The sequence below is a fragment of the Carlito syrichta genome, unplaced genomic scaffold (assembly GCF_000164805.1).
Source record: "Carlito syrichta isolate Samal-C Ts95f unplaced genomic scaffold, Tarsius_syrichta-2.0.1 Scaffold309715, whole genome shotgun sequence".
Lineage (NCBI taxonomy): Eukaryota > Metazoa > Chordata > Mammalia > Primates > Tarsiidae > Carlito > Carlito syrichta.
In genome coordinates this window covers 58678-85287 of record NW_007253811.1, presented here as the reverse complement: position 1 = coordinate 85287, position 26610 = coordinate 58678, and the positions used below count along the sequence as shown (strand labels likewise).

At 57.3% G+C, this 26610-nt stretch overlaps 1 protein-coding gene across 1 annotated transcript; it reads right to left on the bottom strand.

Annotated features, from left to right (window-relative positions):
• Positions 1–1260: 1260 nt before the first annotated feature.
• On the bottom strand, positions 1261–26610 carry CASTOR2 (cytosolic arginine sensor for mTORC1 subunit 2). Its single transcript, XM_021717364.1, has 10 exons — positions 26468–26610; positions 25967–26050; positions 21557–21591; positions 15958–16098; positions 4171–4364; positions 3788–3920; positions 3217–3340; positions 2468–2578; positions 1964–2046; positions 1261–1280 (listed from the first exon to the last, which is right to left on the bottom strand). Exons 1-10 carry the CDS (start codon positions 26608–26610, stop codon positions 1261–1263), a joined length of 1068 nt encoding a protein of 355 aa, XP_021573039.1.

Sequence of the window (26610 nt, the reverse complement as noted above, 5' to 3'; positions counted from 1 at the left end):
GCTCAGGCCATCCGCTCACCTCAGCCTCCCAAAGGTGCCGGATTACAGGCTGAGCCATCGAGCCTGGCTCTCTCTGCTTTCATCACTGGCGAGCTCCCAGGACACTTAATTTTCACGGCCCCAAAAGCCTGCGGTGTGTGGCAAATATAGGTGGGAGGGAAGCTGGGTCCACGGAGATAGAGAGTCTGAAACAGGTTGGGCTTGAGGATTGGGCTGGGAGATGGTCCCTAATGCTTCCAAGAGCAGGCCATGGTCCACCCCAGGACGGCTCTGGCCTTGGCCTCAATCTGAATGGACACTGTCCCAGCCCTGCTTGTTACCGTCCGCCTGTGAGCTTGTCGAGGTGAGGCAGGGAGCGGAGCCTGGTTCCGCTACAGACCCCTTGCCCTCAAGGTCAAAATGGTCCGTTGCCTCCAGATACCAGAACAGTGGCCCTTGGAGCAGTCCAGGCTCTAGCTGGAAACAACTGTCCTGTGATTGACCAAGAGTCTCTTCTGGGTTCAAGCCCTCTTTCTAACACGTCTAGCTTAAGAAATAATTCCTGGCCAGGTGCAGTGGCTCGTGCCTGTAATCCTAGCACTTTGAAAGGCTGAGGCTGGAGGAATGCTTGGACCCAGGAGTTTGAGACCTACCTGGGCAGCATAGCGAGACCTCGATTCTACAGAAATATTCAAAAACTAGCCAGGCATGGTGGTACTCACCGGTAGTCCCAGTTACTTGGGAGGCTGAGGCAGAAGGATCGCCTGAGCCCAGGAGGTCGAGGCTGCAGTAAGCTGTGACTGTGTCACTGTACTCTAGCCTGGGTGACTGAGTGAGACCCTGACTCAAAAAAAAAAAAGAAACTCCAAATCAAGACAAAACTTCACTTGCAAAGAACTCACCGGAGTCCCTTCCAACAGGACAAACAGCTCACGCTGAGCTTGGAGGACTGGGTAAACCCAATGCCACCACTTGGCCCTTCTAAATGCCAGGTGAGGTGACTCATGCCTGTAATCCCAGCACTTTGGGAGACTGAGCGGGGAGGATCGCTTGAGCCCAGGAGTTCAAGACCAGCCTGGGAAACACAGTGAGACTTCGTTTCCACAAAAAATAAAAAAATTAGCTAGGCATGGCGGTGTGCACCTGTAGCCTCAGTTACTTGGGAGGACTGCTTGAGCCCAGGAGTTCAGGACAGTGAACTGTGATCACACTATTGTACTTCAGTCTGGGCGACAGAGCAAGACCCTGGCTCTATATTTATAAAGAAAAGAAAAGAACATGCTACCCATCAATGACACAGTCTGGATACGTGTAGAAACCGGTAAGAATGAGTCTTGGGGAATTACTGTGAATTTTTTGTGAGATCCTGTCCCTGTGGACAGGAGGCAATGCTGCTTCCTGGCACAGAAAAGGTGAGGTGTTTTGGGGCGAAGTGGTGGGAATCTGAGACTTACTGGGGTGCTCGGCAGTTACGTGTAGTTAAGCGACAGAAACACGCGGAAATCGCCAACCGTCACGCCCTTCGTGTAGTGGGACTCGGAGGGACTTTTTTCTCCCTCATTTTTATCACATCCCCAACTTTCTCTCTTTCTTTCTTTTTTTAATTTATCGTAGAGATGAGGTCTCGCCCAGTGGCCCAGGCGGGTCTCGAACCCGCGGGCTCAGGCCATCCACCCGCCTCGGCCTCCCAAAGTGCTGGGATGACAGGCTGGGCCACCAGCCCGGCCCCCAAATTTCTCATCATAAGCAACCTAATCTCGAGGCGGGGGAACGAAAGCCCCCTGACGGAAGCCTGCTCCTCCCGTCCCTGGAGGCCCGCGCATGCCTGCCGCACATCCGTCGGGGGACCTCACGCCACGGGGACCTGGGGCTCCCCCAGCCTCGGTCCCCCCACTACGCCCCCCACCCCCCGAGCAAGGCTGAGTCGCCCGGGACGACGCCTGTGAGCGAGCTTGGCCGTGCCCGCTCCCCCGCGGGGGCTCACCGAATCCCAGGGGCTGTCCTCCGATCCGCACCATCTTCCAGAGCTCTCCAGAGGCGCTTGTGAACAGCAAGTTACTGGGAAACCTTCCGAGGGGGCGAGAGAACCAGAGGCAGGCGTTCGCCACGCTCCCTCCCCGAGAGCTCAGGGACGCCCAGCAGCCCCTGGGCGCTGGGCCCACCGGCCCTGCAGCTTCCTTCTCTGGGGGGAAGGGCCAGGGAGGCGACGCCCGGCTGGGCTTTGGACAAGAGGCCCCCTTGCTGAGGCTGCTCAGGAAGTCCCTCTCCAGCTCCAGACGGGGGGGCTGAGGGACGAAGCCCCGGCCCGGGGTTCAAATCCCGCTCTGCCACCCCCCGAGGTGGGCCTCGGCAACCCCCGCACCTCTTGGAGCTGGGAGGCAGCTCCCCTGTGGCCAAGGGCTGCGGGGAGGACCCACTGGGGACAGCAGGGGGGACGTGCCCATCACGGAGCCCTCCACTCTGGTCCGCCCCGGGGCGCCTGGCTCACCTCTGCTGGGTCTGCACATCCATCACCAGGGAGATGTAGCCCTCGATGAGGGAGAAGGAGAAGAAGCGGATGTGGCCACCGTCGTCTCCAGCAGCCGTGGGGTCCTTCAGCCTGGGGGCCGACGGCAGCGGGTGAGGGGGCGGCTTTCCTGCACCCGCCGTCCCGCCCCTGCACGGCCGCCTGGGGAAGCTGAGCCGTGTCCGGGCTCTGATCTTGCTTGGCTGGGTGACCCCTGTGTCTCCCTCTGTCTGCACAGATACTTATGAGGCCGTTCCACCCCATTCACGGAGGTGCCCACCACCCTCTACAATGCTGGGAGCCCGGCTGGCCTTTCACTGCCAGCTTGCTGGACTCTGTCTCACCCGACGTGGCGACACCCTAGACTTTACAAAATCTGCTGAGGAAGGATGCCAGGTCTGTCATCCACCAAAGGACAAAAACCTTGGTTCTCAGCCCTTCAACAGATGGGGCTGCCTTTGGAGTTCAGGGGCAGCGGAAACGGTTTACATCACGTGCCCCGGGGCTCCACTGCCTATCGGGGCTCCCGGGACAGAATGTCTCCCGCCTCAGACCGGGGCTTCTGAGTGGAGACACATCTTTAGACTAGCTCCAGGGCAGGTCTGTGTCTGCCCCCTCAGAAGAGCTCCCAGGAAATATCTGTGTCTTTCCTGGGCGGGTCTGTGTCTCCCCCCCCAACGGGGGTTCCCACCCACGTCTTCCCCGGCCCACCCGCAGGGGTGGGGAGCTACCTGTTGGAGTAGAACATGACATCCATGAGGAGTGTGGCAACGGCGGGCAGTGTGTCGGGGTCCAGGCTGGTGACACAGAAGCGGTTGCTCGGGCTGGACAGCGGGTGGATGACCGGCCTCTGGACTGTGAGAGCACAAAGACGTCAGGTGCCGAGGCCGGGCCTGGGAAGGGGCTGGGATGGCTGGCAGCTGCTGGGGGACAGGCAGGGCAGGACCTGCGACACTTGGCCCTGCGGCTTCTCCAGCCTCTGCCACCACCAGCTCTCCTGATTCTCCAGCTCCCCTTTCCCTTCGGGCCCCTGGGCCTTTGCACAAGCTGTGCTGGCTGCCTGGAAGGCCTTTTCCAACTGGAACCACCCGGCTTAGCTCCCTTATGCTCCAGGGTCCAGCCCCACAGTCCCTGCCCGGGAAGGACTGCCCGGTCTTCTCTGGCTGCATGCACGCCCAGCACCCTTGCAGCAGGGTCTGCCTCGATTTGTGCTCAGGGGAGAGAAGCCGGACCCTCCGAGGCGGGGGGGCTGGCCTGGGGCTGGACCCGGCACCTTCTTGAGGTCCCCCCGCCCCAGCTCACCCAACTTGGGCTTCACGAAGCCGTTGGTGATGCCGAGGTTCTCGGCTGCCACCGTCTCGCCGTTGACGACCCGCAGGATGGTGAACTCTGACGACAGGGTGTGGGTGACAAGCGGCAGGTCCCGCTCGCGCACCTGGGGACGGGAAGCCCAGGGTGTGGGTGCCCGGTGGCCTCGAGAGTGAGGGGTGGACCTGAGACTCTGCCCCCGGATCCAGCTCTGCTCCCGGGCAGCGCAGGAGGGCGAGGCTGCGAGGGGCCGGGGGTGTGGGGACGCGGGCACGTGTGGGAGGCTTGCGGGGGTGACAGCACAAGTGCGTGGGAGCCAGGGGGCTGCGTGACGCGAGCGGGCGTGCCTGCGGCTCTGGGGTGGGGGCCGTGCTCACCAGGATGAAGTCCGTCTGGTACGTGGACAGCATGAACACCGAGATGTTCTGGTCGGCCAGCGGGGCAATGACCGACTTGGCGATCTTGGTCACCCCGATGGGCTGGGAGCTGGAGAAGCTGCCGCCGCCGGATACCACATTCAGGGCCAGCCAGGTGGCGTCCGCCACGCTCAGGTGCTCCGAGGAGGGCAGCTCTGGAGGGAGACACAGGAGGAGCTCTGTGACCCCTGGGCCCCGGGTGTCCCAGAGAGGTGGCATTGAGGCTCTGAGGCCAGCTCCACCCCTGCAGACATGCCGCGTGACCGTGACCTCATTTGCCAACAGGACGGGATTTGCCTCGAAGATCCCTTCCCGGGAGGACCAAGTTGGAAAGTCCTCAGATGACTCGGCATGCCAGGAAGCTCCACAGGGCGGAAGCCATGTGGCAGGCGGTTTAACTATGTTACGCCTCAACTTCCCCAGTCGTAAAATGACGGTGTCGGTAGTCAGCAATGCCTGTTATTTCTAGTTCTCACAACCCCTCTGCGTGCCAGGCGCTGCTGTCACCCCCATTGGTCCATGTGCAACTGGCCTGCGGTATTCAGACTGGGTTCCCCGGGACCTCTGGGAGGGGGTCTGGGTGGAGGGGAGGGGAGACCAGCAGAGGCCTGGGTGCAGGCCCTGGGGTTTCTCTCCCTGCTTCAGGCAGACTTGCTCCCTGGGTTTCCCTGGAAGAACCTGGACGCACATGAGTGTCAGTGACTCCTGAGAGCCCGGGGGTCCTGGGGGTCGGCACAGGGAGGTCTCAGAGCAGCAACTGCCGAGGCTCCTCGACTGGATCCTGGAGACGTCTGGGCACAGAGAGGGTACCCGAGGAGCCCGCACATGGGGTGTAGGTACACGCGTGTGCATGTGTCCAGGCACACGCAGCACAGGCCTGATCACAGACTGCACGGGGACCCCCCCATGAGCCCCTGGGCACCTGCTCAAACCCACCCCTTCCAGGCCCAGAATGGGGAGGGGCGAGGCGCAGGGAGGTGGACTCTGACACATGAACACCATGAGGGAGGTGGCACTTTTATCCCCACTGTACCCTCGACAGTCCAGAACCCCGGAAGGGACCAATCTACCCGAGATCCCTCAGGGAGGCACAGAGCCAGGATTCAAATGCAGGTCTGGCTCAACCCAGGCTCCATCTTGGGCACCAAATGGGCAGAAGCACCAAGCTCCTGGGAAAGCAGGGGGCTAGGGAGAAAGACCCAGAGACAAGTCAAGGGCACCAAGGGGAGACCGGCTGGGCTGTGCGGACCTCAGGCACGATGGCTTGGAGGAGGGGAAATTACCTGCTGGGCTCTGGTCGCCATGGTGACCGCAGCCCAGCGAGCCCATTGGTCTGCCTGTGGTCAGCCCGTGGGTGGCGGGAGAGGCAGGGGGCTTCACAGAAAAGGGACCAGGCTGGGGAGGGGGTTGGGAGGACGGCTCTCTCAGGTCCAGGGTATCGGAGAGAGATTTCCCAGGCCTCGCTGAGGAAACGCACGCCCCAGAGTCCCATCTCGATCCTCAAATTCCAAGGGGCCTACTCCTGGCAGAGGAGGGCATGGCGGGGAGGCTGGGAACCCCCCCACTCACTGGCTGCCTCTCGGTGGTACAAGCAGAGACAGGCCAGGTGCCCCCGAAAGCCGGGGCCCAATGTTCAGCCTCCCCTCCGGGCAGTGTCTCCAACGCTTCTGTGATCCTGCAGGCTGGGTGGGAGCGTGCAGCCCAGACAGCAGCCAGTTGCTCGAAAGCAGCCATTTAAGTGTGTTTTTATTTTATTTTTGATACGGGGTCTCACTCTGTTGTTCAGGCTGGAGTGCAGTGGCCTGATCATGGCTTGCTGCAGTCCTGACCTCCTGGGCTCAGGCGATTCTCCCTCCTCAGCCTCCTGAGTAGCTGGCACTACAGATGCACACCATCGCACCTGGCTTACTTTTTTTTTTTTTTGAGTTGGAGTCTCACTCTGTCTCCCAGACTGGAGTGCAGTGGCCGCTCCCGGCCACCGCAGCCTCGACCTGCTGGGCTCCGGCGATCCTTCCGCCTCAGCCTTCCGAGTAGCCGGAATTATAGGCGCGCGCTACCACGCCCGGCTGATTTTTTGATTTATTGTAGAGATGAGGTCTCGCTGCCCAGGCGGGTCTCGCACCCGCGGGCTCAGGCAATCCACTCAGCTCAGCCTCCCAAAGGCGCGGGATGACAGGCTGAGCCACCGAGCCCGGCTACTTTTTTATTTTCTGTAGAGACAAGGCCTCACTACCTTGCCCAGGCTGGTCTCGAAATCCTGGGCTCAAGCAACCCTCCCGCCTTAGCTTCCCAAAGTGCTGGGATTGCAGGCGTGAGCCACCATGCCTAGTCTAAACACGCTTAATGAGGAGATAAAATAAGAAATGCTCCTTTTCACTGGGGCAGGACCGATAAAGCCTTAAGAAAATGCAGGTAGGGTCACTTGCGCCATTGCATGTTAACACAACAGGACCGCGTTAGCTGTGAACTCAACCTTTATCTGCCCTGCCGAGCTCCTTGTGACTCAACACTGCCCAGTGGTGAGCCACCTCCGTGGAGTTAAAACAGCCCAGGTCCTTGCCCCACGCCGCCCACAAGAGCCACCTGCAGGTGGACTGTATCTGCGCCGCCTGACACGGCAGCCAGTCGCCACCTGGGGCTGTGAGCCCTAGAAACGTGTCTGTGCCACAGAAGTGCTGAAATTTCAGGTCTCATTTTCTTTAAATCCCAGTAGCCACATGCAGTGAGTGGCTCCCGTCCTGGGCAGCGGAGCTCTGCGTCAGCTCCATTGGGTGGTGACCTCTTCGCTGAGCCCGCCCCAGTGCCAGCTGAGTGACAGCGAGGACTGCGGCAGCCGGCCCAGGCTCCACTCTGCCCAGGCCCCAATGCTCCCACCCTCACCAGCTGCACCCGGAGACTTTCTCTTCCCCCCCCATCCCCTGGCTTTGTCTCTACGGCCAGGGTGTGGTCACGCGGCCAGACCTGGGGTGGCCAGGTGGCCGTTGACATCACCCCATGGCCCCAAACCCAACTTGCCAGGTTGGGACAAGGGGCTGCGGGCACCGATGCCAGTCCCACAGGCTGGCCCCAAACCCAGCTGACATCTGCAGAATCTCGAGTCATCAGTTGAGGACAGGGCGGACGCCGCCCACCTGCTTGCAAATGTCCCAGTGGCTCCGAGAAGGCAGATCGTTCCCCCACATCACAGAGTGGAATCTCAGGCCGAGAGGGCAGCTGACCGGACCAAGGTCACACTCTGGCACTGCGGAGTGCCTTCCAGACCCACATGGCCCCCAGCCCGCGGAGGGGTGCCGTGGAGACCGCAGGGCTTAGCTTCAGAACCGTGCGGAGAGGTGTCTGGGCAGCTGCTGTCCTGACTCTGATGCCCAGTGGGTGGGCCCTTGGGTGGGCGCTTGGCTGGCCCAGGCCCGCCCCTTCTTGAGCACATTCCGGAGTTTAGCAAGGAGACAGGCTTCGGGCCGCTATGGCAGGGAGGCCACGTTCCCTCGGAGGTGGTGAGGCACCAGGTGTGTGTGCATCTCAAGAGCGTTCAGGGGTCACCGAAGCTCTGTCACTAGGAGTCTCTCGGCAGGGATGGATGATTCCAGAATGATTTCAGGGAGAAGCCCAAGCCTGAGATTGGCTGGAAATGGGGGCACATGGAAGGGGAGGCTATTGCCTCCCAGAGGATTTCAGGTCGATCCAGCAGCTGGCCAGAGGCAGGCGGCCACTCTGATGGCTTGGTCCCTCTGCCCTGCTAGTGGCCTCAGCCCTGGGTTGCGAGGGCGGTCAATGCAGGAGCAGACGGGATGCCCCCGAGGTTTTCTGAAGCGCGAGCTTGGTGAGGGAAGCCAAGCTGGAGACCACGGAGTCGGCCACTTCTCACCCAGGACCCCAAATGTTGCCTGACATGCTGGGGGAAAGGACGGCCTGTCTGGGCCCTGTCCCCACCCCAGCCTATAGGGGTCCAGGGGACTGTCTTAGGGCTGTGAGGATGAGCCCCCGGGATGGTAGCCAGAGGTGGCAAGCCTGTCCTTCCCTGCAGGAAGAGCAGACCATCCCAAGACAGAAACGGACTATTCCTGTCACTGCTGGTTACCCAAGACCCTACAAATAACCTCTCTTGGTGGTGAACTCTCCTTGGTGGAGGAGGTAATGGTGTCTCGCCACCCTGCAGGGGGACCTGCGGTGCCCTGGCCGTGTCCTCTGCAGACCTTATGCAGATGTCCCAGGGTCAGGTGGGTGGGGTTAAACCCCAGCTGTGTCACCTCAGGCAAAGTCACTGTCCCACAGTCTTGTAGTTTTCAAACACTGGCTGATAAAATCAGGACAGATCCCAGAACACATTGGAGGATTCAAGGAGGTGATCCCACCTGGTGCTATGCTAAGGGTCTGGCGTCCAGACTGTCCACCATGACGTGGCTGGTGCTCATTCTGCTTGTTTCTGGATGGATGCTGGGTGAAATGTACCAAGGGCTTTAGGAACGTGCAACTTTGCTCCAAAGGAGTTACACTTGGAACAAAGATTTGTGGGCAAGAACGTCCAACCCGAGGGATTTAAAGTGAAGACCCAAGAACCGGGCACAGCGGCTCATGCCTGGAATCCCAGCGCTTTGGGAGGCTGAGGTGGGAGGATCGTTTGAGTTCAGGAGTTCAAGATCAGACTGGGCCACACAGCAAGACCTTCTTTCCCTAGGAAAAAAAAAAACTAGCCAGGCATTGTGGTGTACGCCTGTACTTCCAGCTACTTGGGAGGCTGAGGCAGGAGGATGCCTGAGCACAGGAGGTCAAGGCCGTGATGAGCCATGAGCATGCTACTGCACTCCAGCCTGGGTGACAGAGTGAGATTCTGACTCAACATAAAAAATAAAAAAACAGGGCTGGGCGTGGTGGCTCATGTCTGTAATTGTCGCGCTTTGGAGGGCAGAGGCGAGAGGATTGCCTGAGTCCAGAGGTTTGCGACCAGCCTGGGCAACTTAGCGAGACCTCGTCTCTACAATAAACAAGAAAATTAGCCAGGTGTGGTGACACATGCCTGTGGTTCCAGCTACTTGGAACACTGAGGTGGAAGGATCGCCTGAGCCCTGCAGGTCGACGCTGGGGTGGCCGTGAGCGTGCCATTGCACTCCAGCGTGGGTGACAGAGTGAGACTCCAACTCAAAATTAAAGACAAACAAACAAATAAATGGTCGTGAGGAGAAGCTGCGTTTGAAGGTCACTTGGTACTGGGAAGTGAACACGCAATTCTACTTAGCAGAATACAGAGAATAAGCACATGCACGACGGCCAACACCTCACAGTACCCAAACACACAGGATGCGAACGCGGGAGTCTCAGGAGGACTTTGTAGAGGGAGGTGGGTGGCAGGAGCTGGGTGTCAGGACAGAGGGTACTCGAAGGCTACCCTCCCCTTCACTGCTCACCTGCCTGTCTCCACCCTGGGAAATGCAACCTCAGCTCTGGGCTGCCCGGCTCTGTGGTAAGCAACGGGGCTGACCCTCCGAACACAGGTGTGCAGGGATCCCCATTGGCGCTCACAGGCAGGGCCAGCTTCAGGGGACAGTAAGAAGAGACCCAAGGCTGGGCCTCCCACCCTGACCAGGACACAAGCTCCTTCCCCGGCCTGGACCTCATGGAGAGGTGACCACTCTGGGGGCACCACTCCGCCCCCTGGGCTCACTGAAGTGGCCAACGACGAGCTCAGAGCTCGGAAGGAGACACCGCGAGCTCTGATGAGCTGACTGCTGGAAGCACAGAGTGGACTTGACGGCTCCCTGGTGCTTACCGAGCAGATGTGTACCCACGGCCACCCAGCGGCCTTGCAGAACGAGAGGGCCGTGCTGGGACCCTGTGTTGGCGACGGAGACGCGGAAGCGCCAGGTCGCTGAGCAACTCGCTCAGAATCGCAAGCAGTGAAAGGGGCAGAGTGTGGATTTGAACCTGGGTCTTCCTATCTTAGCCCAGGGTGAGGCCGGAGTCACTTGTTCATAGCTTCCTCTCCCCACCTGTCAAGAGGTCCCAGCCTGCTGACCATGCTCTGGCATGGATCACACTGATGCATCTGTCCCTGCTGTAAAGATAAGGGGGCTGAGATGGGTGAGGGCTAGTGACGGGAGCCCAGGCTAGCACCGGGCCCCTCCGGCTCCAGTCCCACGATTCTGTCCCTACTCAGGGGCCTCTTACATTATCCTGGGTCCTTCCGAACACCTAGCCTCACAAACAGTGTTTACTAAATGTGTGCAAGAGGCTGGGCTCGGTGGCTCAGCTCGTCATCCCAGCACTTTGGATTGCCTGAGCCTGCGGGTTTGAGACCAGCCCGGGCAACTTGGTGAGACCCTGTCTCTACGATAAATCAAAAATTAGCCGGGTGTGGTGGCATGTGCCTGTAGTTCCGGCTACTTGGAAGGCTGAGGTGGAAGGATCGCCGGGGCCCAGCAGGTTGACGCTGAGGTGGCTGTGAGTGTGCCACGGTACTCTCGCCTGGGTGACGGAGTGAGACTCCAACTCAGAAAAAAAAACGTGTGAAAGATAAAAATATACATGCGCACACCTTCTGTGTGGCACTCAGACATTCTGCATCCATTTGAGCCAAGAATCTCTGAAAAACCTCCACGTTAGACAAGGAACTGTCCTGGTTAATGTCACCGACAATCCGCCCCCTGCCTCCCCAGGAAAGGCTCAGTGTCCCACGTCCCCGGGAACCGTGGCCAGTCGCTGGCTTCTAACTGTGAAAGCTGCCAGTGGACAAGCACCCAGGCCCACGTCCAGGATGGCTGAGGAAACTCTAGGTAGGAAGCACTGTTTGCAGAGCGGGGGACGGGGTCCAAGCGCCCATGGCCTGGCCAGCATCGGTCCCCAGACCGCCACAAGACCAAACTCTCTTTCTGAAGCCTCTTAAGAGAAACTCCCTAGAGCCGAGGTGAGGGGGTGGAGGGTGGCCTCCCAGCCTCACCCCGCAGCCCCCAGGTCCACCCCACATCCTGCCCCGGGCCTGTGAGAGCCTTCCTGACCGTCCCCACACCTTCCTCCCCACGGCTCCCATCTCCTGTCACTTTGCTGTCACTCAGTGACGCTGGACACGTTCATGTCAGCTTTCTCATCTGTATGAAGGGTCCCCCTGAAAATGGAATTTATTTACCAAAAGTCGTGCATTTATTCTCACATGTTCAAACCTCAGTCACCTTCAAAGTACTCTCCGTTCACTGCAATACACCTTTCTTTTTTTTATTTTATTTGAGTTGGAGTCTCACTCTGTCACCCAGACTGGAGTGCAGTGGCCGCTCCCGTTCACCGCAGCCTCGACCTGCTGGGCTCCGGCGATCCTTCCGCCTCAGCCTTCCGAGTAGCTGGAACGACAGACACGCGCTACCACGCCCAGCTAATTTTTTGATTTTTATTGTGGAGATGAGGTCTCGCCAAGTTGCCCAGGCGGGTCTCGAACCCGCGGGCTCAGGCAATTCGCTCACCTCAGCCTCCCAAAGTCACGGGATGACAGGCTGAGCCACCGAGCCCGGCGTAATACACCTTTCAAGATGCTGTTTCCACTGCTCAAAACAGTTCTCGAACCCATCGGTTTTTGTTTCACCTCTTCCACCTCAGCAAAATGTTTCCCTTTTGAGGACTTTTTTCATCTGGGTGAACAAAAAAAGTCGCCCAAGCCAGACTGGGTGAATAGGGAGGGTGGGACACGGGGGTCAAGCAGTTTGGGCCAAAAACAGCTGTCCGCTCAGCGTGGTGTATGCAGGCAGGCGTGCTCGTAAATCTCCCGTCATGAAATGGACAGATGAGTTTAAAGAATCTCCAAAAAAACCTCACGGAAGCCAAACACAACCTCTCGCGACAACGTTAGCTGGTACACGGATGCTGATAGGTCCCTAGAACACTCACCTGTACTATACCGCCCTCCAGAAGCCAATTCTGGTTTTTGGCATTCCCCCTTGTAAAACAGGTCTTTACTCTTTGGGCCCCTCGCGTGACCCAAGGTCAGCAGGGGTGAGGAAGGAGGTCTTGATCTCCTGCCTTCCCACCTGCAGGCTCACAGTGACAGTGCAGGAGATACTAGCCCCTTAAAAAGCTCGCACAACCTCCCCTGGACAAAAGCGGATATCCACACAGCCCGGTGACGCACCCCAGAAGGGAGGCCCTTAAGCAGAAGTCATGGGGTTGGCCGAGCTCGGTGGCTCAGCCTGTCATCCCGCGCCTTGGGAGGCTGAGGTGAGTGGATGGCCCGAGCCCGGGGGTTTGAGACCCGCCCGGGCAACTTGGCGAGACCTCATCTCCACCAGAAATCAAAAAAATTAGCTGGGTGTGGTGGCGCATGCCTGTAGTTCCGGCTACTTGGAAGGCTGAGGCAGGAGGGTCGCCGGAGCCCAGCAGGTCGAGGCTATGGTGGCTGTGAGCTGGTGTCACTGCACTTCAGCCTGGGCGACAGAGTGAGACTGCAACTCCGGAAAAAAAAAAAGTCATTTCCAGGACTTGGTATTGTGTCTGCAGGCAGAAGGGCTGGCAGAGTTGGTGGAATCAGTCAGTCAGTCTACACTGAGCCCGTGAGTTCAGTGCTGTCTCCTATCCTGGCACTGCTTCCTACCCCAAAGTCTCCTGCACAGTGAGTGGCCTTTGTCACATGCTCTTGCAGCAGCCTTCCCCTCTCAGAAGGCACCTACCAAAAAGGCAAGTCCAAGACTAAGGGTGTGATTAGCTGGCGGGCCCCGAGGCTCAGGAGTCTAGGTGGCATCTCTCTCATTCCTGGCTACATCTTGAGGCTACACTCCCAGGGACTGCATACAGCAGGAGATCGGCAGTGGATGCCTCCTGCAGTGCCCAGGGGCTCAAAATAACCAGCCAGGCAGCTGCAGGGCACATCCCTGGTTACTGACAATTCCTGCAAGACGCAGCCTTCCAGAGATCGCAAAACCAGCCCACCAGGCCCCTTGCCCACCGCTCACGGCATTCTTGCAACTGCTGCCTGGAGAGGTCCAGGGCCTCATTTTTGGAGGCAGATGGCATAGAATTAAATCGAATGCCTATTCCCAGAGAAGAGGTACTCTAGTATTTGAAGTGCCACAAGTCTCAGCAGTTCTGGGTAAAGGTATGCGAGTGCCCATAAGACAATGAAAACGTGTCTGGATGACCCAAGCAGACAGTCTACACGTGGCTTGTGCTTTATGGCTAAGGTGAAAGTTCCTGTCTGTGGTTCTTGTCTCAGAAGATGACTGCTGAAAGAATGAATGAATGGAGTGAGCACACGACCAGACAGGTGCCCTCGATGGTGGGGCCGGGCCTCCTTATGGGTAACCTGCACACTCCCTTCGCTGTGGAGCAGGAAACCCCCTACCTTGCTCGGGCCACAGCTGCCCCCTCTGGGGCAGGGAGGGACACTGTGCCCAGCCCCCCAGAGTAGCCTTGTGCCCTGAGCACGTGTGTGTGAAGGACACGACAGAGTGTCGCTGGCCAAGTCGCTTCCTCTGGGGCTTCATTTTCTCACCAGGAGAGAGGGGTGCCCCGCCAACACGAACCAAGAACCAGAGCACGGTCAAGTCTAACACCCTCCTTCCAGGTCTCTGACTCCATTTTAGGAATCAACCTGAAGAAGAAATGTCATGCATTTAAGGAGTTTAGAAGCTCATCAGTGCAGAAAAGTGAAAACAACGTCAGTTCTTGCCATGGGGAACCGGGAGATGCCGCAGGCTGTATGTAAGTACTGTTATGTCTGCTGTCAGAATCTGTACCAACATAGGAAGCTTTAGCTATAATGTTAATTATGTTAAGTGCAAACATTTCTATATATAATAGGATCAGGAGTAAATGAAAAAGAAACAACCTGTGCACAGAAAATAGTTGGAAAGAAAAACATGAAAAAGTGACTAGCAGTTGTCTCCAGGCTTTTAAAAACGTCTAACTTAGCCGGGCTCGGTGGTTCAGCCTGTAATCCCGTGCTTTGGGAGGCTGAGGTGAGTGCATTGCCTGAGCCCACGGGTTTGAGACCCATCTGGGCAACTTGGTGAGACCTCATCTCTACAATAAATCAAAAATTAGCCGGGCGTGGTAGCACCCGGTTCCAGCTCCTTGGAAGGTTGAGGCGGAAGGATCGCCGGAGCTCAGCAGGTCGAAGCTGCGGTGGCCAGAAGCAGCCACTGCACTCCAGTTGGGGTGACAACAGAGTGAGACTCCAACTAAAAAAAAAAAAAAATAAATAAATAAATAAAAATAAAAAATAAAAAAGTAAAAATAAAAACGTCTAACTGGCTGGGCTCGGTGGCTCAGCCGGTAATTCCAGCACTTTGGGAGGCCGAGGAGAGAGGATTGCCTGAGCCTGCGGGTTCGAGATCAACCCGGGCAACTTGGCAAGACCTCGTCTCTACAACTAAAAAAAAAAAAAAAAAATTTAGCCTGGCGTGGTAATGCGCACCAATAGTTCCGGCTACTTGGGAGGCTGAGGTGGAAGAATTACCGGAGCCCAGCAGATTGACGCTGGGGTGGCCGTGAGCGTGTCACTGTGCTCCAGCCTGGGCAACAGAGTGAGACTCCAACTCAAAAAAAAAACAACAGACAAAAACCCTCGCCCCAAAAACCATCTAACTGGTTTCGTTCTCTGAGAGTTTTGAAGACTGCAGCTTGGTGCTTCAGAGTAAGTCCAGTTTTAGCAGAAGTCCAGTCCCAACGCCTGTGAGCCCAGACAAATGACTCCGCAGCTAAGGATACTCCCTCATCAACGGGTGTGCATTGGTCAGCACGGCACCTGTAGCCTGAAAGCAGTCCACAATGCCAGCTGTCATTTCAGTGCAGGACAAGCTTCACAAACTTGTTGTAATAATTAAAACTCAAAGGAGCAGGGTGGGGGTGAGGGAAATGGGGAGTGACCGCTAACGGGTATCGGGTTTCTTCTTGGGGTGATAAAAAATCTTCTGGAATCGGACAGTGGTGATGGCTGCACAATACCGTGGCTATCAAAAAGCCGCCCAACTGTACACTTCCAAATGGTGAGTCTTGTGATATACGGATTATGTCTCAATTTTAAAAAACGGGGGACAAGCAAATGAAAATTAGAAAAGGCTGGGCTTGGTGGCTCAGTCTGTAATCCCAGCGCTTTGGGAGGCCGAGGTGAGTGGATTGCCTGAGCCCACGGGTTCGAGACCCGCCTGGGCGACTCGGCGAGACCTCATCTCTACAATAAATAAAAAAATGAGCCGGGCGTGGTAGCGCACGCCTGTAGTTCCAGCTCCATGGAAGGCTGAGGCGGAAGGATCGCTGGAGCCCAGCAGGTCGAGGCTGCGGTGGCCGGGAGCGGCCACTGCACTCTAGTCTGGGCGACAGTGAGACTCCAACTCAAAAAAAAAAAAAAAGAAAATAGGAAAAGGGTCATAACTGGGGCTTCCCCAAACAGGAATGAGGATTGAGGACGGGTTCAAACCTCTGGCTCAGGGGAGGAGGCTCAGGAAAATGTGCTCCTTTTCCCTCCCAGCTGATTTAATTCTCAGCGGGGTGATGCCGTGTCTTATTGACCCTTTGGCTCTGGAGCCTTTCTGGGCAGTCTCAGGAGAGGCAGGGGACAGGACCTGCCAGATGGCAGAGAGAGAAGGAAACAGGCTCTTGGCTGACTTTCTAGCTGACTGGCAGGTGAGGGTACAAATAAGAAGGCGGTGGGGGCAGAAATCAGGAGGCGGGTGGTGGTAGAAAAACAAAGGCAGGCAGCAGTAGAAACGCAGAGGCGGGCAGCCAGCCTCGACTTTGGGCACGGTCTCGCCACGTCGCAGGCAGAGAAGCGCTTACCTAGGAATCCCTCCTCATCAACGATAATCGTGTAGTCCTCCGGGGTCTCGGTCAGACTGAAGAACTTGCACCTGAGTGGACAGACAGACACAGGGTATCTCGTGAATCCTAGCAGGCCTCCAGTGGCAGCTGGCCCTTCCCCTGCAACTCAGTGGGAGATGACTCAGTTTGCCCAGAGCTCTACCCCAGTGGCCTCAGGTAGGCCGCTTGTCTCTCCCTCTGTGTCCCCCTCAGTTCTGACTCAGGAGGTCGCAGAGAGGACTAGAGATGCTGACTGTGTTCTCTGTACCCTTTGATCTCTGGGGACCACTGAGCCGGCCAGCCCCTGAGATCCTGTCCAGGCCCGAGGGAGGAAGTGGCCAAAGGATGGCTCTGCAGATCTGGGGGTCATATAGATGACCTACCCCTCTCCTGGGCTCTCCAGGCCTCTGTCCCTGTTCCCCCATTGCCCTGGCCCCTCTTAACAACTCAAGAGCCGCGGTCATTGAAGGTCTAATTCCCTCGTATCTGACCGACAGCCGTCGGGTTACTTTCCCTCCTTAAAGAGCGAGGGGCATGCATAGCTGTCCGTGACGTTTTTGGGGCCCAGATCTCTGTACTGCCCACATCACCTTCGATAATTTCACTTAGCCTGGGGTATACATTGCTCATTTCCCCTCAAAAACGAGACCATTAATTCCGCAAGGACAGGGACCAGGAACAACCCGTCCCTGTTGTTTGCTCCTGAGCACGCTCTTAATACCCAGTGGGCAGAGGGAGACTGGATCTATGTCCAGGTGGCCCCCAGGCTGGGCTTTGAGGCTTTTGGTCCCTGGGTGAGGGGAGCTTTCACGCCCTCAATGCTGTGTCCATGTGCCCCGTTCAGTCAGCACCGCCCCCAAACACCTCGGAGAGTGCTGCAGGGAGAGATGGTGAGCTCGAGCTTGCAGGAAACTGACCTGCGGTCACTTATCTGGCGTCGCCGCTCAAGCACGAGGCTAGGCACAGGTCCCACGCCCAGTGAGTCACCCAGGCAAGGGCCCAAACATCACTTCCACAGAGATGAAAACAGAACGGGGATCTTGAAGTGGACATGGCATTGCAGGGGACAAGGCGGCCAGTGCGTCCGCGGGCTGTCCTCTTTCCTGTCCTTTCCTGCCAGCGGCCCTGCTGCCTGGTCCTCAGAGCCCCCCAGCTCCCCTTTGAAATGCACCCCTTAAAATCTTCACAAGGACGTGGAGCCTGGAAACCTCCTAGTTGCAGTAGGAAGGCAAAGTAGTTCGCTCTGGACAACGGTCTGGCAGTTTCTTTTTTTTTTTGAGTTTGTCTCACTGCCACCCAGGCTGGAGGGCAGTGGTGGGATCATGACAATCGTGGTTTGACCTCCTGGGCTTAGGTGACCGTTTCATCTCAGCCTCCCGAGCAGCTGGGACTACAGGCAGGCACCATCATACCCGGCTGACTTTTTATTTTTAATTTTTTGTAGTCAGGAGTTCTCACGATTTTGTCCAGGCCTTGACCTCCTGGGCTCAAGAGATCCTCCCACCTCAGCCTCCCCCACCCAGTCAACCCACTGGCAGTTTCTTGCAGAGCTTGGCATGTCCCGACCGTCCGACTGGCACTCCCACTCTGGGGTGGGCACCCACAGACGAAGACGTGTGCCCACACAAAGACCGGGTGTAAACGCACACAATTTTGTCCGCAATCACCCCACACTGGGAACAGCCCCGAGGTCCTCCCTTCAACTGGAGAGCAGATAAACGGTGGCACGGCCACACGACAGAATACCAGACGGCGATAAAAAGGAGTAAATGACTGATTTGTGCAGTAAATGTGGATGGATCTCGAGTGCATTTTGCAGAGCTGAAGAGGCCAGGCTCAAAAAGTTACATGCTGTGTGATTCTATTTATGTGACGCCCTGGAAGGGGTGAAACCATAACATGTGATTAGCAGTTGCTGGGGGTGTTGGGTCGACCACAGAGGGGGAACTGGGGAGCGAGGGTCCCTTGATTGTGGAGGTGGTTGTAAGTCACAGAAGTCTGTCAAAACTCCAAGAACTCCCTGCTAAAAGGGGCGAGTTTTGCTGTATGTAAGTTTTTTTTTTGTTTGAGTGGGGTCTCACTCTGTCACCCAGGCTGGGGTGCAGTGGCATGATCACAGCTCACCACAGCCTTGACCTCCAGGGATCAGTCTTCTGTCTCAGCCTTCCAAGAAGCTGGGATTACAGGCACGCACCACCACGCCTGGCTGATTGTTTTATTTTTTTTTTTGGTAGCGATGAGGCCTCACTATGTTGCCCAGGCTGGTCTCGAACTCCTGGGCTCAAGCCATCCTCCCCAAGTGCTGGAATTGCAGGCGTGAGCCACCCTGCCTGGCCTATATGTAAATTATACCGAGTAACCCTGACTTTAAAGAAAACCCCGGTGCTGGGGTGGTCCATGAGGCAGCCTTCTCCCCTCTTCGGGGAAGCGGCCCTGTGTTCCACCACCAGCACGCACACCTCAATTTCTTTCCGGTTCTGGTTTTCAAATTACATCGCTGGGCCTGCCTGTCCACATCCAATTTGCAGCTACTGCCTGGACACATGAAATCTATAATTGCTTTGAGGACAACGGTGAATTATCACCTCAGTAAGTGGCCACTACTGGTCAGGCCCAGCCCCTTCCTGGGGCCCTCACGCACTCAGAGACAGCCCTGGAAGCCCCCCCGTCTTCAGACAGCCGTGAGCAGGTACTCCTTGGGTGGGGCGGGACGGGCCTGTCCAGCTGCCTGCTAGAGGCCGGTGGCGGCAAATGGGCGTTGCCTGCCCCTAGTGGCCTCTGGGCCATGAGGGATGTCCCAGAAATAGACCACATGCGTTATCCTGGAGGCATCGGCACCGGCAGAAGGTGGCAGCAGCCTGCATGTACACGGAGTATAAATATGTTGCTGAAGTGACCCGTCTCCCGGGGCCGAGCGCCCCACAGGCCCTGCCAGCTGCCGGACGTCCATCTTGGGACGAGCACCTTGGCATGGGCAGGCCTCAGGGACTTGCTGCGGTCGCCAAACTTGGGAGTCAGCCCCAGACTCGACCCCACCCTTGCTCCTACTTCTTACTTCCCAAGTCCCCCTGAGATGTTTTCCCCTCTCTCCACCTCTGCCCCACCACGAACTCCTGCCTGGAATACCGTACCAGCCTCCTCCTGCTTTGCCTCTCTCTTCTGCTCCTGGCTGGCCTCCACCACCGCCCAGCATACCCTTCCCCTCACTGGCTGAGACTTCCTGCCCATCCTTTAGGACTCAGTTCCAGTATCTCCTCCGGGGTACAAGCTTTCCTCATCAGCACGGCCGCCACCACTTCCTCATCTCCCGCCACAGAGGTGGTCTTCCCTTGACAGCCTCTCACTACGTCTGGGAGAGGACTTTCAGGCCACCCTGGACAGCTGGGCTGGTGGGGCTTCACAGCTCTGGGGGAGTTCATTCATCTCACAGTCTGTGTGAAGTATGCCCTTAGAGTTAGGCAGTGCACAACCTGTGCAACTGTGCATGATGGCTCTGCGTGCTCCACGATCTATTACAATAACACCTTAAGGGTCTGCTTCCTTCCATAGACCACAGCTCTCAGAGGCAAGGACAGTGGGTCCTCTGTACATATACCTGGCATCCGACACTGACTGGGCAAAGAATCAGCACTCAGTGATTGCTAAGCAAAGGGGTGAACTGTGGTCACGCACCGACCTCAGAGACGTCCCCACCAGAATGACCCTGCCCGCCCGCCTTCATGTCGCACTGCCATGACTTGTTTATTCCTTCTGTGGAAGAGTAAGTCTCCAGGCCCCGCGCTCTCCGCCTTCTCTAATGACTTGTGGCGGGGTCCACACCTCAGATGCTGGGCCCTGGTGTTTGGACATTTTTTTACTCTAAAAAGAGCTGGCGAGAAGAAAGACCAAGACCCCCAGAGTACCCAGCCTGGGGTTAAGTACAGTTAGAAAACCCAAAGGCACGGAGAGAACTATTTGCCTTCTAGATGCCCTCACGGTACCTAGGAATAAGATGACACAAAGACCCCTTTCCCAGCACAGTCAGGGCTCAGTGCCGGCTCCCTGTAGGGGAAATCCCACGCAGAGGACCAGGGTCACTTAGGAAGCAGGAGCCAGCTTTGGGGGGCCAGGCCTGGTACAGGTCCCAGGCTTGATTCTCATAGGGGCACAATGTCCTGTGACAGCCAGAACCTGTCAAAGTCACCAGACAAGCCCAGGGCTTTGCGATCAGAGCCAGGCCAGTTGTACTTTGAAAGGACCCTAGAGCCTTCACAACCCAAAACGACCCGTCCTCCCAAATCAGAGAGGCTCTGCCGAAGGGGTCTCAGAACAGGCTTCCTGCACGCGACAGGCACCTACTTAGAAATCCTTCTTGGGCTTCCTTAGAGCAGGTTCTCTCTCTGCCCGCCTTGAGAGCCAGGGTGTTTCTTGCAAAGGGTGACCCATTCAGTCTGGAAGGAGAGAGGCTCAGCCAATCTTCTGCAGCCTGCCCTGGTGAGGAGACGGAGAGCCTGGGTCTGAAACCCTTGTCCCTGCAAGCTGACTGTCCCCAGCTGACGTTTTTCTACTGTGGCTTACGGAAGCCTACTACTGTTATTATTATGATTATTATTGAGTGGGAGTCTCACTCTGTCGCCCAGCCTGGAGTGCAGGGCCACCGCAGTCTGGACCTGCCGGGCTCCGGTGATCCTTCCACCTCAGTCTTCCAAGTAGCTGGAACTACAGGCACGTGCCACCATACCTGGCTAATTTTTGGATTTATTGTAGTGATGAGGTCTCACCAAGTTGTCAGGCTGGTCTCAAACCCCTGAGCTCAGGCAATCCTCTCGTCTCCGCCTCCCAAAGTGCCGGGTACAGGCGTGAGCCACTGCGCCCAGCCTCACGAGAGCCTTTTAAACAATTCAGCGAGTGGCAGCCGTGCTCTGGGGCCGCTGTTCACGGGGCTTTTCTTCCCAAAGGAAACCAGGCAGCCGGTGCGCGTCAGGATTTGTTCTCTTAACCAGCTGTGGTTTTTCATCCATCTCTCCTGGGTCTCCGATAGGTCTCTCATGTTATTTACATTTCATTTCTGCCGTCTTAACAACTAGAAGCTGCCCTTGCAAGTTTTAGTTAGGAAAAAAGTCCTTAATTGGTTCCGCAGTTTGAAGGGCAACCCCGAACGGGAGTTTCTTTTGCTGTCAGGTGGAAAATAAAATGTGTGTGTGTCATGGGCGGTCAGGAGCATCAAATCGGACAGTGTGGGTGACAGTGTCTGGCCAATTCTAGGGTGATACGAGAGGTGGGTCTACCCAAGGAGACGGGCAGGGCAGGGCAGAAGAGACCAGAAAGGTCTGGAGAAAGCCCCCGGGGCCCAGGGTCCCTCCAGGGGGACCGGCCTTTGCAGACAGGATCCCACCTTCTGCCTGTCGCCTCTTGGTGTGACATGAGTCTGGTCTCCCCATGCCTCATGGCCCCCAGCCCAACTTTCGCAGGCAGGAGAAGTGCCCTCAACCAGTCACCTCCCCCGTGATGATGCCACCCATCACCGCCCTGAGACTACACTTTTCCAGATCTGTGTCTCTGCGGGAGAGCTACCTGTTCCTGGGAGGTGGGGCCGCACCTTTGCCCTCCAGGTCCTGACACCTGGCCCAGGGTCTGTCATTGACAGACAGGAAAACTGGAGCTCAGTTAGGCGTTGGGTTCCTAGAGGAGCTCAGTTAGGCGTTGGGTTCCTAGGTTCCAAGCAGCCGCAGGTGGGGCTGCCTGAGGGCAGGTGGGGCTTGCGGCATGAGCTCCATGACTCAGCCTTTCCATGCAAAGGCATCCACCGTTTACAGATGTGTAACAGGAGACAGGACAAGAGGATTCTTAACAGCCTGTTCTCGGTAACAAAAACCTGGCTGCAGCCCAGATGCCTATCAGCAGGAGAGGACTCGAATAATGGCAGAATATTACCCAGCAGGCAACACTAGCCTTCTACAGTGGCATGCAAAGAAATGAATGAATCTCAGCAATGCCATTGTCCAGTGGATGGAAAAACAAGTACCCAAACATTGTGTACAGCAGGGAGCTTTTTTGACAGAGTTAAAAGCAGCTATAATTTAAAAAATACACCCCTGGCCAGGTGCAATGACTCATGCCTATGATCCCCGTACTTTGGGAGCCTGAGGCAGGCAGGATTGCTTGAGGCCAGGAGTTTGACACCAGCCGGGGCAGCATAGTGAGACCTCATCTCTAAAAAAAAAAATAAAAAAATGAGCTGGGCATGGTGGCATGTGCCTGTAGCCCCAGCTACTCAGGAAACTGAGACAGGAGGATTGCTTAAGTTCAGAATCTGAGGTTGCAGTGAACTATGATCACACCACTGCACTCCAGCCTAAGTGGCAGAGAGTTCCTGTTTCAAAAAAAAACACCTCTAAGGACTCCAGAGCCGGGCTCGGTGGCTCAGCCTGTAATCCCGTGCTTTGGGAGGCCGAGGTGACTGGATTGCCTGAGCCTGCGGGTTCGAGACCCGCCTGGGCAACTTGGAGAGACCTCATCTCTACAATAAATCAAAAACTAGCCGGGCGCCTGTAGTTCCAGCTACTTGGAAGGCTGAGGTGGAAGGATTTCCGGAGCCCAGCAGGTCGAAGCTGCGGTGGCCGGGAGCGGCCACTGCACTCCAGTCTGGGCGACAGAGTGAGACTCCGACTCAAAAAGAAAAAAAAAAAGACTCCATAGAGTTACACTTTTAACTACCTAAAAAAGCGGCAAAGGATGGAGGTGCATAGTTTACCTTGGAGAGAGCAGGACGGGGATCTTCTGGTTAAATGCAGGCTGCTGTCCAGACCTGACTTTGAGTCTGGCTTTAGCCTATGCTGATTCTATTGTGAACGTGAATTAGCTGGATAAGTCTGGTTTGGACATCTGCACGTTCATGATGGATGTGGAGTTAGGGACCTGAGCTGAGGTCATCTGGGACCCAGGATGAGAGGGCTGCAGCCGGGTCCTGGAAGGCAGAAGCTGGTCTCCAGGGAACTTGGATTGAGGGGAGGTTTAGGCAGCAGACAGGTGGGCCTGGGTTTTGCCAAAGGGTGTGGAGGACCAGCCACAGAACTCGAGCCAGGGCAGGCCCCTGGGCTCAGAAAGGTGCAGGACACCGAGTTAAAGGGACACCCAGAGGAAGTGGCCAGAGAGGCATCCAGGCTCCAGGCACCCCAACTAGGCAAGAATCTGGTCTGAACAGGCAAAAAGGTCCCAGAGCTACAAGCTCCTCCTCTGCCCCTCCGACCATCCTAGTCATCCAGTTTGGCCTGGGCTGGTCCGTGAGGTGGGGTTTGCTGTGGCTCCACTGATATCTTTCCACTTCGCAACTTGGTCCCAGACCACAGTCTAGTATTCATCTGTCCCTTGGTAGGGGCAGGTCAATGCTCTGGAGAGAGTCATGCCTTGGAGGGGGCGGCGGCTGGGTTTGGACATCTGCACAGCCCCCAAGCCTGTGCCCCACTCCCAGGAGGGGCACACCCCTCTGCCCTCGGGGGCCAGCGGGGGAAGTCGGTGTTCCTTTGTAGATGAAAGCCTGGGACACGCGTGGTTGCTTTTATAAACAGCTTCTATGCTTTTTTGGATAAGTGAGCGACATTCCCAGGTTTTCTCCTGACAGGACTGGAAGCTCATTCAACCTTCCGCGTTCCTCACACGGCAGCTGAGAACACACACTGCCACACGACCTCTGACCTCTCAAAGGCTGCAGATGGTTTTTGTCCACGGAAACATTAGACCCTGGAGCAATCTGTAGTCCTGCCCCCTCTCCCCAAGTCACAGACACTTTCAATCGGGGAAGCAACCCCGGAGGGCTTGCTAGGACAAGACCTTGGGGCCAGGATGGGGCATTGCCTGCAGTGGTAGTCCTGTTGCCTGGCAACTCTGCGAGTGGCCCTGAGTGCTGGGTCACCCTCATTCCTTCCAGCCACCAGCACCTCAATGCTACAGGGTACTGCCCGCCTGGGGGTCAGGGTGACCTTGGAGGCCCCCTTGGCCGGCCCCTCCCTACACGATCCCTGCCCGACCCTGCCCTTGGCCATGACCTTCAGCTTGGACCGGACTCCTGCCCTGCCTCTCTCCCCGTCTGGCACGCTCGGCACCCCAGGTTTCCTAAGACACAGGTCAGGCGGTGAGGCCCCTCCTCAAAATCCCTCAGACCGTCTAGCCGTCTTATCCCTCCACTATCGCTGGTGACCCCTTCCCCTTCTAGATTCTCCCAGCGTATCCTGGCAGTTTGCCTCACCCTTGGCTTCCTCGTCTTAGCAACACACAGGCTCAAGTTTCTTCTCTCCTAAAAACAGGCTTCCCTTTTCCCCACCTCCTTCCCAGGCCACCACCTTCCCGCCACCCCGACAGGGCAGGCCCTCAACCCCTCCCAGGCATCCTGCCCGCCGGCCGGTGACCTCCCCAAGCCTGCCAGCCTCCCTCAGACCCTCCTGGCTTTGACCCCCTGGCTGCCCTTGGCCGAGGCCTCCCTGATCTCCCACCTGGTCTCTCTAACGTCTGCAGACACGGACCCTCCTCTTTGCTTCCTGCAGTGGTTGCTCTCCTCGGCCCTAGCCTAGGCGGCTCCCGAGGGACACCCCAGGTCCCCTCCACCTCCCTACACACTCTCCCCAGATTCTTACTCCCGGCCTTCCCAGCCTAGGCTACCCCTCTGGACTTGTACTTTTCTGCCGGTGCACCGGCTTCACCGGTCGACTCAATTCTCACGGCACCTCTCCGCGATAGAAGCTGTGGCTCTCTATTTCACAGACGAGGAAACAGGCTGGGAGAGGCTGAGAAACCCGACAGCTGACCGACACCATGCGGACCCTCTGAGAGTTGCTGACGTGGGCCCTTGTCCTGACGGCATGAAATGGAATCGCACTCTGGTCGCTGACTCTGAAAACCCATTGTTGTTCCCCCTGGGGCCTGGCCTGGAGCCAACTACCCGGGCAGAGCCAGGCAGGGGACTGCCTCGACACGGGCGAGAAGCTGAGTCATCTCCGAGAAGAACATTCCCATCTTCAGTCGCTGCGGCTGCCTGTGGTGGCCGCCCGGCTGACACGGGTAACTTAATCTGTTTACCCGCAGATTCCTAACCCAATAGAACGGGGCCCTCCAGGGGCCTCTCCCCGGGGCATCCCGGGCGACCAGCCTGGGTCCAGCCAGAGCCCAGGTCCAGCAACAGATCTTAAACCCCAAGATTGGGGGGGGTAGGGGAAGGGAGAGCCATTTGCAGGTAACTTGCCTGGCAAAACTCACTCTAGGTTGTCAGATTCATGAGCCAGATCAATCAGCAGAGGGAAGAGAAAGCAGGTGGTTTTTGTTTAATCGGAGACACAGCTTGCCGCAGCTGCCCCCACCAAAACCACAAAGGAAGGACCGTCATGGAATCGCCCAGACAGGGAAGTGGGGCACAGGGAAGCCCAGAATCGAGCCTGAAGGCCACTCCATACTGCCTCCTCCCCGGTAATGCAATCGTGGCTAGATGGGGACCCGGCTTCCATTTGCATACCCCTGGGGACGGGGAACTCACTCCCCTTTGAGGCACTTCATTCCATCTTGGGGTAGCCGATTTCCAGAAGTTCTATCAATGTGGCCTCCTTTTAACTGACACCTGGCTAGTTTTAATTCTGCCCTTCAGGATAGATAGTCACCTAAATAACGTGCATGCCCCAGCTGGGGCAAATGACAGAGAAGGAGCCCGGCAAGACCATAACCTCTTCAAAGTCACAGAAGGACCGGGGTTTAGGGACAGAATGGCCCATGAGCCCCTAGGTCATTACTGCTGAAAGCGCTGGTTCTCCACTTGCGCTACAAGCTGAACTCACAGGTGAGGGGAGGCTGGGGTTGGAGACAGCCTCCCTGCTGGAGGCCTGGGCCTTCCTAGAGGCCACTAGCCGGCTCCCAAGAGGAACTTCCACACAGTGACCGCCACATGCCCCTCCTGGGGGCCTCACACCCTGCCTGAGGCAGGTGTGGGGTGGCATCTCAGAGTCCTCTGAGACAGAGGGAGCCTCACCCGCCATTGTTCAAGTTCACTCCTGCTATGGAGCCAAGCCTGGGGCCTCCAAACCCTGAGCTCAAGATGGAGATGTGCATCCCGCTGGCCGCAGGAAGAAAGCAAAGCTGAATGCCAGTGGGACCTCTTAAAGCAGGGTGCTGCCTGCGTCCCGGGCCCCACTGCCTCCGGGGCTGCATGTTTAATCTGGGCACAAGCAATGCCTGCTCACCGTGGTGCCAGCAGGGAGAAGACCAGGGACACCAAAGTCCTTGTGTGCCGAGGGCCATCCTGGTTTGGGCACCGAAAGTTCTGCCTCCCGCGAAGCCCCAGGCAAGCCAAGAGGGTTGGTCACCCCAGAAGAGAGTTACGCTCCGGGGCTCGCTCTCCTCCTGCAGTCCCTCTCGATTGGGCTCAGAGAAGGGATGGGACCTGGCTGAGGTCACGTGGTGATCTGGCAGCAGCCAGCGCCAGAACTCAGGCCATCCTTCCCCTGCAGCCTGGTGACCCCAAGCCACCCACCCAGCGGAGCCCTCTCTCTTCTTGGTGTCAGCCTTGCTGTGGGCCACTCGGTTCATCACTCCCCCAGCCTGCTCCTCACCAAGCCCTTCCACTGACCCCTTGGGGCCATCAGATCGGCCCTCTTCATCTCTGTTGTCCGTCAT